Here is a 10,463-nt window from a genome sequence, read left to right as displayed (position 1 = left end):
GTGCCTGTATGCTTACAGCGCAGTATTGGGGTGGGAGTTACCCGATTTTCCAGGTGTTGTGTGTCTCAGTTCCCCTGGCTAGGAAAACGGATCCCCTTCCCCCTTGCGCTTCCAGGTGAGGCGATGCCTCGCCCTGCTTCAGCTCTCGCTGGTCAGGCTGCAGCAGCTGACCAGCACCGATTGTCCGGCACTCCCTAGTGAGATGACCCCAGTACCTCAGTTGAAAATGCAGAAATCACCGGTCTTCCGTGTCGCTCGCGCTGGGAGTTGGAGACTGGAGCTGTTCCTATTCGGCCATCTTGCTCCGCCGTAAATGAACTTTTAAAATCAGGAGCCCAGATTTCTTGCTTAGGGGAAGAGCAGCTCTTCAGAGTGAGACTGACGTTGGGAGTGTTCCCAGATTCCCCTCCCCACTTCCTGCATTGTGCCTCTTCTCTTCTTCCTTTGCTTTCTCCTCTTTATGCGATTGCTGGTTTCTGCCCGCTTTGTCCTCCTCCCTCTGCTTATCCCCACTCTCCCAGGCCTGGCTCTCGTCTCCAGCACTCTCAGAGATGTCACTCAGGCACACCCCATTGAGCATGGCATGCCAGGTAGCACGGCAGGGAGCACAGCTGCCACCTTGCTGATTCATGGCCTCCCTCCACAGAGATGGTTCAGCCATCCATCACTGAGATGGGGCCAGCCGACCACACTCCCTCATCAATGTGGCAGGCAGTAAGCACTTTTAGGATATGCTTGTGAGCACTTTCAGATCTGTTGTGTGTCATAGGCCCCATACTATTCCCTCTCAGTTGCTTCCAAGGCTCCTGAAACTGCAGTCAGTGAGCCTTTCAGGAACCTTGGGAGTAACTGAAAGGAAACAGCAAGGGACCTCTGCCTCTGACACCCAAACCAATTCAAGGTGGGCCTAAGGGACCAGGGACACTCATTCTCAGTGTCCACTAAGGCTAAGCCAGGTGAATTGGGCTGACTCTTTAAGGTTAGGGACTTTGGTGCATAATAAATACCTTTCCACCATAATGATACTGAAACCCTGGTGAAAACGATTTAGAACACTTGACACAACTCATTCCTTGGTGACAGACTTAAGTGGGAAATAGCTTGCCTTTGGAGTCAGATGGGCCTGTGTATAAATCCCAGCTCTGCTCTTTACAAATATTTGTGACTTTGGGCAAGTTGCTTGACTTCCCTGAGCTTCATTTTCTCATCCTAATGACACAGAACCGTGAGGATTAGATAGGACAATGTACAGACCCCAGCACATTCTTCTGAGATGGACAGCCCCTCCAGTTTTATGCATGTCTCCAAGAGGCTGCTGCTTACTAAAGCACCACTATTCACCAGGCATGGTGTATTCGTTCGCTTCATCATCATAGCAACAAGCCAGGAAGACATCAACAAGCCAGGAAGACAAAAGCAGAGAGATCATGTTCTAGCTCCTTTCTAATGTGTGTCTCTACAAAAAAATTAAAAATTAGCCAGGCGTGGTGGCGCAAGCCTGTAGTCACAGTCAGTGGCCTCACATATGAGACCATGTCTTGGTCTAAAACCCTAATGGAGGGGACAGGCAGTGGTTGCTTGGGAGGAAGGATGGTCTGAGCAGAGGCTAGGAGTCTGGCAGTGGGAGCTGGAGGAGCAGCAAAGTCTCTTCCCTGGAGATTCCCAGAAGTATTTTCCCTTCCTTGAGCCAAGGCACCCAGAAGTTCCCTCACTTCCTCCATTGCCAGGAACAACTTATTAAAGTAGTAATGATAACAGCCACTGCCCCTTGCAGTACAGGCACCATGTGCCAGGCCTTGTGCATCCCGACTCTTTCTCATTAAAGCCTGAAGGAAATGACCCTGTGAGGTCAGCACTCACATTGTGCAGACGGGAAACTCAGGCTTAAGAAACATTAACAACCTGCCCCACGTTAAAAAAGAGTAAAGGCTGGGGCCAAGATGTGAACCCAGACGGATCTCAGAGCCTATACCCTTAGCCTATTGCTGCTACAGAGGATTTGGAGCATTCATTTCTTAACTCCTATTCTGAAAGTAGATACTGGCAGGGAGCAGTGGCTCACACCTATAATCCTAGCACTTTGGGAAGCCAAGGTGGGAGGATCACTCGAAGCCAAGAGTTCAACACCAGACGGGATAATACAGCAAGACCCTGTCTCTACAAAAAATTAAAAATTAGCCAGGTATGGTGGCGCATGCCTATAGTCCCAGATACTCAGGAGGCTGAGGTGGGGGAATCGTTTGAGCCTAGGAGTTCAAGGCTACAGTGAGCTGTGATCGCACCCATGCACTCCAGCCTTGGCAGCAGAGTGAGACCCTGTCTCAAAACAAAAAAGAAGTAGATATTTTTATTCTAGCCAATGCTACTTGTCTGAATCTTGTTATTTCTGGCTGTTTTCTGGTAATCAAAATCTATTTTACAAAACCCTACAACCATAAACTCCACTGTGGGAAAAAACTCGTGGTAAATAACACTTCCACTCAACTCTTACACCCTCCAAAGAAGTTATTTCCACATTTTCACTCAGGTGCAATCTCTTTTCCAGGTAGAAATTGCTCCATAAGTGAGGATGGAAAGAAAAGATGCTCTGTGCACTGCTTCCCATAGTCAGAGAAGTAGGGCAACGCTGGACACACCTACCTTATGACCGTTTGCTTGTTGGGGTCATAGAGAGACATGAAGAGCTCAGCATCTTCCCCAATTCTGCACACAAAGTTTCTCACAAACACATAGAGGCTATGGGTGGGGGATGAGGAGATCCGGGAATACATTCCATAATCTGGCTGGTCTTTTGACTGAAAGGCAGAAGGAAGAAGGAAAGAAGATGGAGAAAATTAGCCTAGCACCACTCAGAGCAACACAAAGATAGTCAAGGACATTGGGTTCAAGCCTGAAGTTTTGCACATTCCACCCAGCTCTGCCATCAAACGTTTCTGCAACCTGAATCAATTCACTTTGACTCTCTTGGCCTGTATTTTTCTATCTTGGGAAATGTTGCCACTGACCCAGACTTCCTCATGAAATTAGTGTCATAAAAGCAAAACTATAAAAGAAAATATTGCTTAAATGGATTTTATCAAAACTATAAACTTTTGCTCTTTGAAGGATGCAACAGCTAGGTGCAGATTTGGAGAAACTTTCAAAACATATCTGACAAAGAATTTGTATCTAGAATATACAAATAACTCTTACAACTAATTTTGAGGAAAATAACCCAATTCAAATGGGTAAAATGTCTGACCAGACACTTCCCAAGAGAAGATACAAGTGGAAATGACAGGAAGCACATGAAGAGATACTCAACATCACTGCACATCAGAAAAATGAAAATTAAAACTACAATGAGATACCACTACACAACCACTAGTATGCCTAAGTTTAAAAGTCTGATAATATCAAGTGTTGACAAGATGTAGAGCAACTAAAGCTCTCATATATTGCTGGTAGAAATGCAAAATTGGGCTGGCGTGGTGGTTCACACTTGTAATCTCAGTACTTTGGAAGGCTGGGATGGGCCAATCATTTGAGTCCAGGAGTTCAAGATCAGCCTGGGCAACACAGTGAAAGCCCATCTCTACAGAAAATAAAAAAGGTTAGCCAGGCATGTTGGTATGCACCTGTGATCCCAGCTACTTGGGAACCTGAGGTGGAACAATCACCTGAGCCCAGGGGGTCAAGTCTGCAGTGAGCTGTGATCACACCACTATACTCCAGCCTGGGTGACAGAGTGAGACCCTGTCTCAGAAAAAAAAAAAATTGTACAGCCATTTCAAGAAATAGCATGGCAATACCTTAAAAAGTTATATATACACTTATCATATGATCCAGCAATCCCACTGCTAAGTATTGCCCAAAAGGAATCAAAACATGTCCAAATAAGGATTTGTTTCCAAATGTTCATGGTTGCATTAGTATAATAGCTCTGAACTGAAAACTTACCCAAATGCCCAATAACTGGTCAATGCTATATACCATCGGTAACTGGTCAGTGGTATACTGACTCAGTAATAAAAGGACCAAAATGTTAATACGCACAACAACATAAACCTCAAAAACATCATGCTGAGTAAAAGTCAAACACAGAAAATTAATACTGCATGGATTCCATTTATATGAAACTCTAGAAAAGGCAAATCTACAGTGACAGGAAATTATAGGTTGCACAGGATTTGGGGCTGGAGACGGAGCACAAAGAAACTTTTAGGATGATGGAACTGTTCTTTATCTTGATTGTCATGACATTTATCCAACACAATATATTATTACAATTCATTAAAGTATACTTTAAAATGAGTGAAATGTACTGTATGAAAATTATATCTTAATAAATCTGAAAACACAATTGCTTTCAAATAATACAGAGCAGCTAAAATAAGTTTTTTAATAAAAATCAGACTGTTAACCTTTCCTTGAAATCTTTCACTGATTTCCCATCAGTGGGAATAACATCGTAACTCTTTTCCAAAACCCCTCAGGCCCTTTGAGATCTGGCTCCACCTACCTGCCTCTGCAAATCATTGCCTGAACTCCCCCACTGTTCACCACACCTCATCCTTGTTTGGCTTTCCTACTCCTTCAATAGTCAGAATGCAGTCCTACCTCAGGGCCTTTGCACCTGCTGTGCCCTCTGCCTGGAACACTCTGTCCCAGATCGTCCCAGGCCTGGTGCCTTCACATGATCAGGTGTCAGCTCAAATGTCACTCTTGAGAGAGGCCTTTTGTGGCCGTGCCTTTTAACATAGCTCCTGAGTCACTTTGATTCACATAACCCTGGTTCATTGCCTTTTATAAACTCATCTGGAATTAATATTTTCACTTATTTATTTAATTTTTTATCGCCTTTCTTCTCTTCTCCCTTCTGGAAGCTACAAGTGCCAAGAGATCAAGAAACTTGCCTGGCATTTAACTACCTGTGAGATGGATGTTGAATGAATTACAGATGTGGGTACAAAACCACAGTTAAACACATGTGGCTGCTGATCATCTCAGGCCATAGACAGATCCCCTTGAATAATACACAGTCTGGTTAATTAGCCCATTGTTTTAAGTTTATGATGTGCTCAATGATTGGATCACTTGGCCAAAGCCTATTCAGTAAAGCTCACCATTTCTTCTTTGATACGCTCTGTGATTTTACCAGTTGCTTCCTCATGTGCATGGAACAAGCTGATGACGCTGGTATTATCGGGGTCCAAGATATTTCCATCTTCATCTCTGACAATCAAATCGAGCTCAAGGATTCTGTAAAGCAAAAACTGGAGGTGAAGATAAATCAGGGGAGAACTTTAGGTCACTGGTGAGAAGCTTTTTACCAGAAAGTTCGACTGATTTCTGGGGATCATACAGTCACAAAGAAGAGCTCTACACGGATAGCCTGGGACACTGCTAGTGAGTGCATATTGGTACAGTAGACCCCCTTTGGAAGGTACTGTAGTAGTGTGCATTCAATTTTTTTAAAAGGTGTATTTTCCACGGTATTAAACTGAAACACCCAACACTTGAACTAGGATGTGTTGCAGCCTTGATCGCATCAGCAAGTACTGAAAAAAAAACCAAATGTCGGTTGGGCATGGTGACTCATGCCTGTAATCCCAACATTTTGGGAGGCCGAGGCGGGTGGATCACCTGAGGTCAGAAGTTCAAGACCAGCCTGGCCAAGATAGTGAAACCCCATCTCTACTAAAAATACAAAAATTAGCTGGACATCATGGTGAGCTCCTGTAGTCCTAGCTACTCAGGAGGCTGAGACAGGAGAATTGCTTGAACCCGGGAGGCGGAAGTTGCAGTGAGCCAAGATTGTACCACTGCACTCCAGCCTGAGTGACAGAGTGAGACTCCATCTCACCAAAAAAAAAAAAAAAGTCTAAAAGAGAAATGGCTAAATCAACAGTGACCTATCTATAATGTAATACTATATAGCAGAGCTTTTAAAATATTATATAGTTTTACCATATTTAATAATATATTTCAGTGCAAAAATCAAGCATGGAAAGATGCATATAGTGTGCATACAATATTTATCCTTATAAATAAATAAATAATAAAACAAACAAAAACTAGGCCAGATATATTATCTGGGTGCATGTATAAAAGTAAGCTTATGTATGAGCGAAAGCTCTGAATTAAAAAAAGGACCAAACTACCAACACAAGTTATCCGTGGGGACAGGTAGGGCCCTAGGGCTGGAGGAGTAAAGGGGTCAAAGGTTACATGTGCCTTGTCTCAATTTATTTAATTTTTTTTTTAATGAGTCAGGGTCTTGCTCTGTCTTCCAGGCTGGGGTACAGTGGCGTGATCATAGCTTCCCACAGCCTCTAACTCTTGGGCTCAAGCAATCCTCCCACCTCAGCCTCCTGAGCAGCTGGGACTACAGGCACATGCCACCATGCCCAGCTACTACCGTACCTAGCCTCTTTTAAAATTCATACACAGAGGAGGTATTTATATATTATTCAATAAAAATTTGAAAATAGCAGTTGGGGAAAAACAATCTCAGACATATTGACTGTTACCCACAGCTTGCTTTCAGCTATTTGACTTCCAGGCCACAAGCTTTTCCCTGTTATTGACTATTTGACTTCCAGGCCACAAGCAATTCCCTGGTATTGATTTGTTTCAATCACACCTGTCATCCTGACCAGCATCAGTGACACTAACAGCAGCAAACTCACACAGCACTTACAATAAGCTCACATAGGATAAGTGTTTTACATAAAATTAATCCATTTAATTCTCATAACAACCCTATGAAGGAGATACTATTAATAACCCCATTTTACACGTGAAGAAAAGACTGAGGATATGAGGACTAATTAATTTGCTCAAGGTCATATAGCTAGTGAAAACTAAGAATACATCTCTGTCCACACTCATAACCTCTCTGGTATGCTTGCTATAATAGATAGGAGGAGCTTAGGAGCAGTGTATGGGTTGCAGGGTGGGGTAGGGTATGTTTGCAGAAACCTTAACTTGAAACTGCTTTTGCACTTGATATTGAGATGAAGAGCCTCAGTTGTCCATACAAAGAAGATAGGAGGAGGTGGGCTGATGGGTTCTGAGAAGGCCAACCGTAGTCCTGCTTGGTTGTCACTACTAAGTATCAGATTCTGGAAGGGCAGCAAGACAAATGAAGGAGACTAAGTCTTCATCTCTATCAGAGAATTGAATTGAGAGGCACATCTCTCATCTTGTCCAAATGTAGGAAGGGAGCCAAGGTTCACCCATTTGTGCACATTCATTAGGAAATTAACTCCCAACTCAATATGACTCATAATGGTGCACAGCCATGCTGCCTAACGGCAATGCTAAGGGGAAAGAAACACATTCAGCTAATGCTTAGCAGAGGCTCTCCTGACCTTGGAAAAGATGGAGCATTGCCGATACATAATTTAATGCCAAGATCTCTCTGGCTGTTCTCCTCAAAATGTATTGAAGTGGATTCGGTTCTAAAATACATGAATAAAACATTCTCCTAGGTTCGGCTATCTTGGGATGTGGAGAAGTCATTTGAGGATTCCTCAGTCCTTGGACATCAAAATCACTTGGAACTTTGGGAGCTTCAGTAGGATTGACAGGACTCCCGTGACCCAGGGGCAGGAGAGGCTGTCCTCCACAGCCTCTGAATGCAGCCACCATGCATTTTGGGGAGAAGAACATTTAGGCATTCTCTCATCAGGATGTAACCCCACTGCTCTCATCTGTTCAAGGAAGTGATCAAATGAAGCCAAGATGAGGGTAGAGGGCAAAGCCCCCACTGTATGCATATAAAATAAAATTTTAAAAAAAGGTAAACTCAGCTGGGCATGGTGACATGCACCTGTAGTCCCCACTCCTCGGGAGGCTGAGGTGGGAGGAACACTTGAGCCCAGGAGATGGAGACTGTAGTGAGCTATGATTGTACCACTGCATATGCCACCTAAAAATCTGTGATGGCTCCCCATTGCTGTCTGGACAATCCAGACTCACTTGGCACTAAAATCCTCAAGGTTCCAGCCCCAGTCCACCCACGTCTTCCTCTCCGTGGTCATGTGAACCTTTCATCTCCCACATTCTTTCCCTCTGAGTTTCTCTTCTCCATTTCACCTAATAATTCCTGCTGGTCTAGTTAGATTCAGAGTGGTTGTCATCCCCACCCTGACTCCCACCCCCACATCCTCCAACCTTTTTGCCCATGCTTCCTGCACTCCTAATGTGTATGACTTCCAACTGAAAGTGGCTGTTTACTTCTCTGCCTCCCTTATTAACCCACATGGCTCTTGGAAGGCAGTAGAGTGCAGCAGTTAAGCACTTGAACTCTGCAGCCAAATTATCAGTTCAAATTCCACTACATCTTGAACAAAATCACCTGCTGTTCAAAAGACCACCAGGATGGCTAAATAGTAGAAAGTGTAACCGAGGAGCTCAGCTTCAAAATGCATTTTAAAACTTTTTTCTTGGCCAAGCTTTGTGGTTCACACCTGTAATCCTAGCACTTTGGGAGGCCGAGGTAGGTGGATCACAAGGTCAGGAGTTCGAGACCAGCCTGGCCAATGTGGTGAAACCCCGTGTCTACTAAAAATACACAAATTAGCCAGGCGTGGCAGCATGCGCCTGTAGTCCCAGCTACTTGGGAGGCTGAGGCAGAAGAATCACTTGAACCCGGGAGGCGGAGGTTGCAGTGAGCTGAGATCACACCAATGCATTCCAGCCTGGGCAATAGATCGAGACTCTGTCTCAAAAAAAAAAAAAAAAAAAAACTCAAGATGTAGCCTTGAGAAAAACCATAGAAATCTTTTTTTCCTTAGTCTTAAAATATACCCTTGAAACCTACTTTGAAGCTCCATTCCCTTCCCCCTTCTACCATATACCCTCTTACTCCATGCACATTTACTTAACTCTATGCTTGTTAAGAAATTCCAGGGGCTAATTGAAAACAAACCAGGCATGAGGGCACAGCTACAGAATTCTTCCCTACTTAAAGACTGCCTCAAGATGGATCATCGACAGCCTGGCCACTGTCAAGATGGCACCAGCCTGTTCTCTAGACCGGCATCAGGCCTAGACACACAGCCCCTGCACCCTGCACAGCCCCGGCATGCCTCCCATATCCAGCTTCCCTTTTTGAAACCCTTGCCCTCAGCCCAGAGTCTTGAAGTGGTTTCTAGAGGGGTGAGCCTGTATGTTTCCCCATGACTAGCTTTGGAAATAAAGTCACTTTCCTTACAATGCACTTTGTCCCTGTTACTGACTTTGCAAGCAGCAGGCAACAGAGCCTGTGTTTCATTACGAAAGGAGAACCTTACTGGTGACATTGGTTGGCAAACTTTGAAGAGAAAGGAGAACCTTACTGGTGACATCGGTTTGCAAACTTTGAAGAGACAGTCTCTGGTATGTGTGGAAGGTGCTCTTTCTTTGAAGAGGGGAAGGACATGTTGGGTTTTATGCCTCACAGAGCCAACATCATACATATTCAGCAGATTTGGGGAAAAAATTAACATATTTATGGAGACAAGAGCATATACTATGGGTAAACGTGTATGTAACATGGGTGGGGTTTATTATTAAAATGAGGTGAAACTTGGCACTTTACATCAAAAGGTGAACTACTGGACACAGTTTGTGGACAGTCTTAAGCTAGCTGAAACTGGCTTAAGGTTTGCAGTTCTCTATCAAAAAAGAATATTTAGCAGGCCAGTCCTCTGTCCACTTAGGAGTTAGAGTGGTGTGGATGTAAATCAGAGTTAGGAGGGGTCTGATAATTTGCCTGATGGCTCCTATTGTTAGGGAGTTTGGCAAGAGGGTGTTGTTCTCGTAGCTGTAGGAATTTGGGGAGTTGCCAAGCCAGCTCCCCTGAACGCTCAACCCGACCCATAGGTAGCTGTTGTTTCCTGAACCTTAGGGTCCATCTTAGTTGATAAAGAGGCATCTCTGTTGGTTTCTCAGATCACACACCTAATCACTCTTGAGCCTCACTTTCCTCACCTGAGAAAGAGGATGAGAATAGTGCCTACCTCATAAAGTTGTTGTGAGACTTCACAGAGTTAATACATGGAAAGTGCTTTAAACCGTGCCTCCGGAACTTAGTGAGCACTCTGGAAGTTATCATTATTTCTCATTGCTTGCTTTTTGATTGTTGCTAAAAACAGAGGCTGTATTTTGTATGTGTCTGTACCCTGTACCCTTGGGGCCTACCAGGTGTGTAAAGAAAGTTTGATATCTGAATGAAGTAATGGAATGAGAGAAGAAACAAGCTCATTCTGACCATTCCTCCAAGGTTCAGTTCCACTTTGTGCCACCCCCACCCACTCTCCCAGCTGCTGGAGGTTGGAGGTAGGCAGTCCCAGGCTGATCCTGACACTCGGCCCAGACGGTGGGCCTCCTGGATTTGGGGAAGCTGCCCATCCCCTACCAGAGCTCTGAGCACCCGAACTATCAGGCCAGTGATAAGATGCCCAACTCTCTCGCTTGCAGCTGAAGTAGTCAGG

General features: G+C 44.4%; 1 protein-coding gene across 1 annotated transcript in view; it reads right to left on the bottom strand.

The window, feature by feature from the left end:
* DOCK2 (dedicator of cytokinesis 2) overlaps window positions 1-10,463 on the bottom strand; it is a 443,859-nt gene that overhangs the window by 394,839 nt on the left and 38,557 nt on the right. Inside the window, exons 7-8 of the mRNA XM_017849424.1 lie at window positions 5,106-5,241; window positions 2,641-2,795 (exon numbers count right to left, since the gene is read on the bottom strand). Of these exons, the coding sequence (XP_017704913.1) occupies window positions 2,641-2,795; window positions 5,106-5,241 (291 nt within the window). The remainder of the gene's footprint in view (window positions 1-2,640; window positions 2,796-5,105; window positions 5,242-10,463) is intronic.

Source organism: Rhinopithecus bieti, unplaced genomic scaffold, assembly GCF_001698545.2.
Source record: "Rhinopithecus bieti isolate Rb0 unplaced genomic scaffold, ASM169854v2 scaffold_30732, whole genome shotgun sequence".
Lineage (NCBI taxonomy): Eukaryota > Metazoa > Chordata > Mammalia > Primates > Cercopithecidae > Rhinopithecus > Rhinopithecus bieti.
This window is presented reverse-complemented; position numbering and strand designations above follow the sequence as displayed.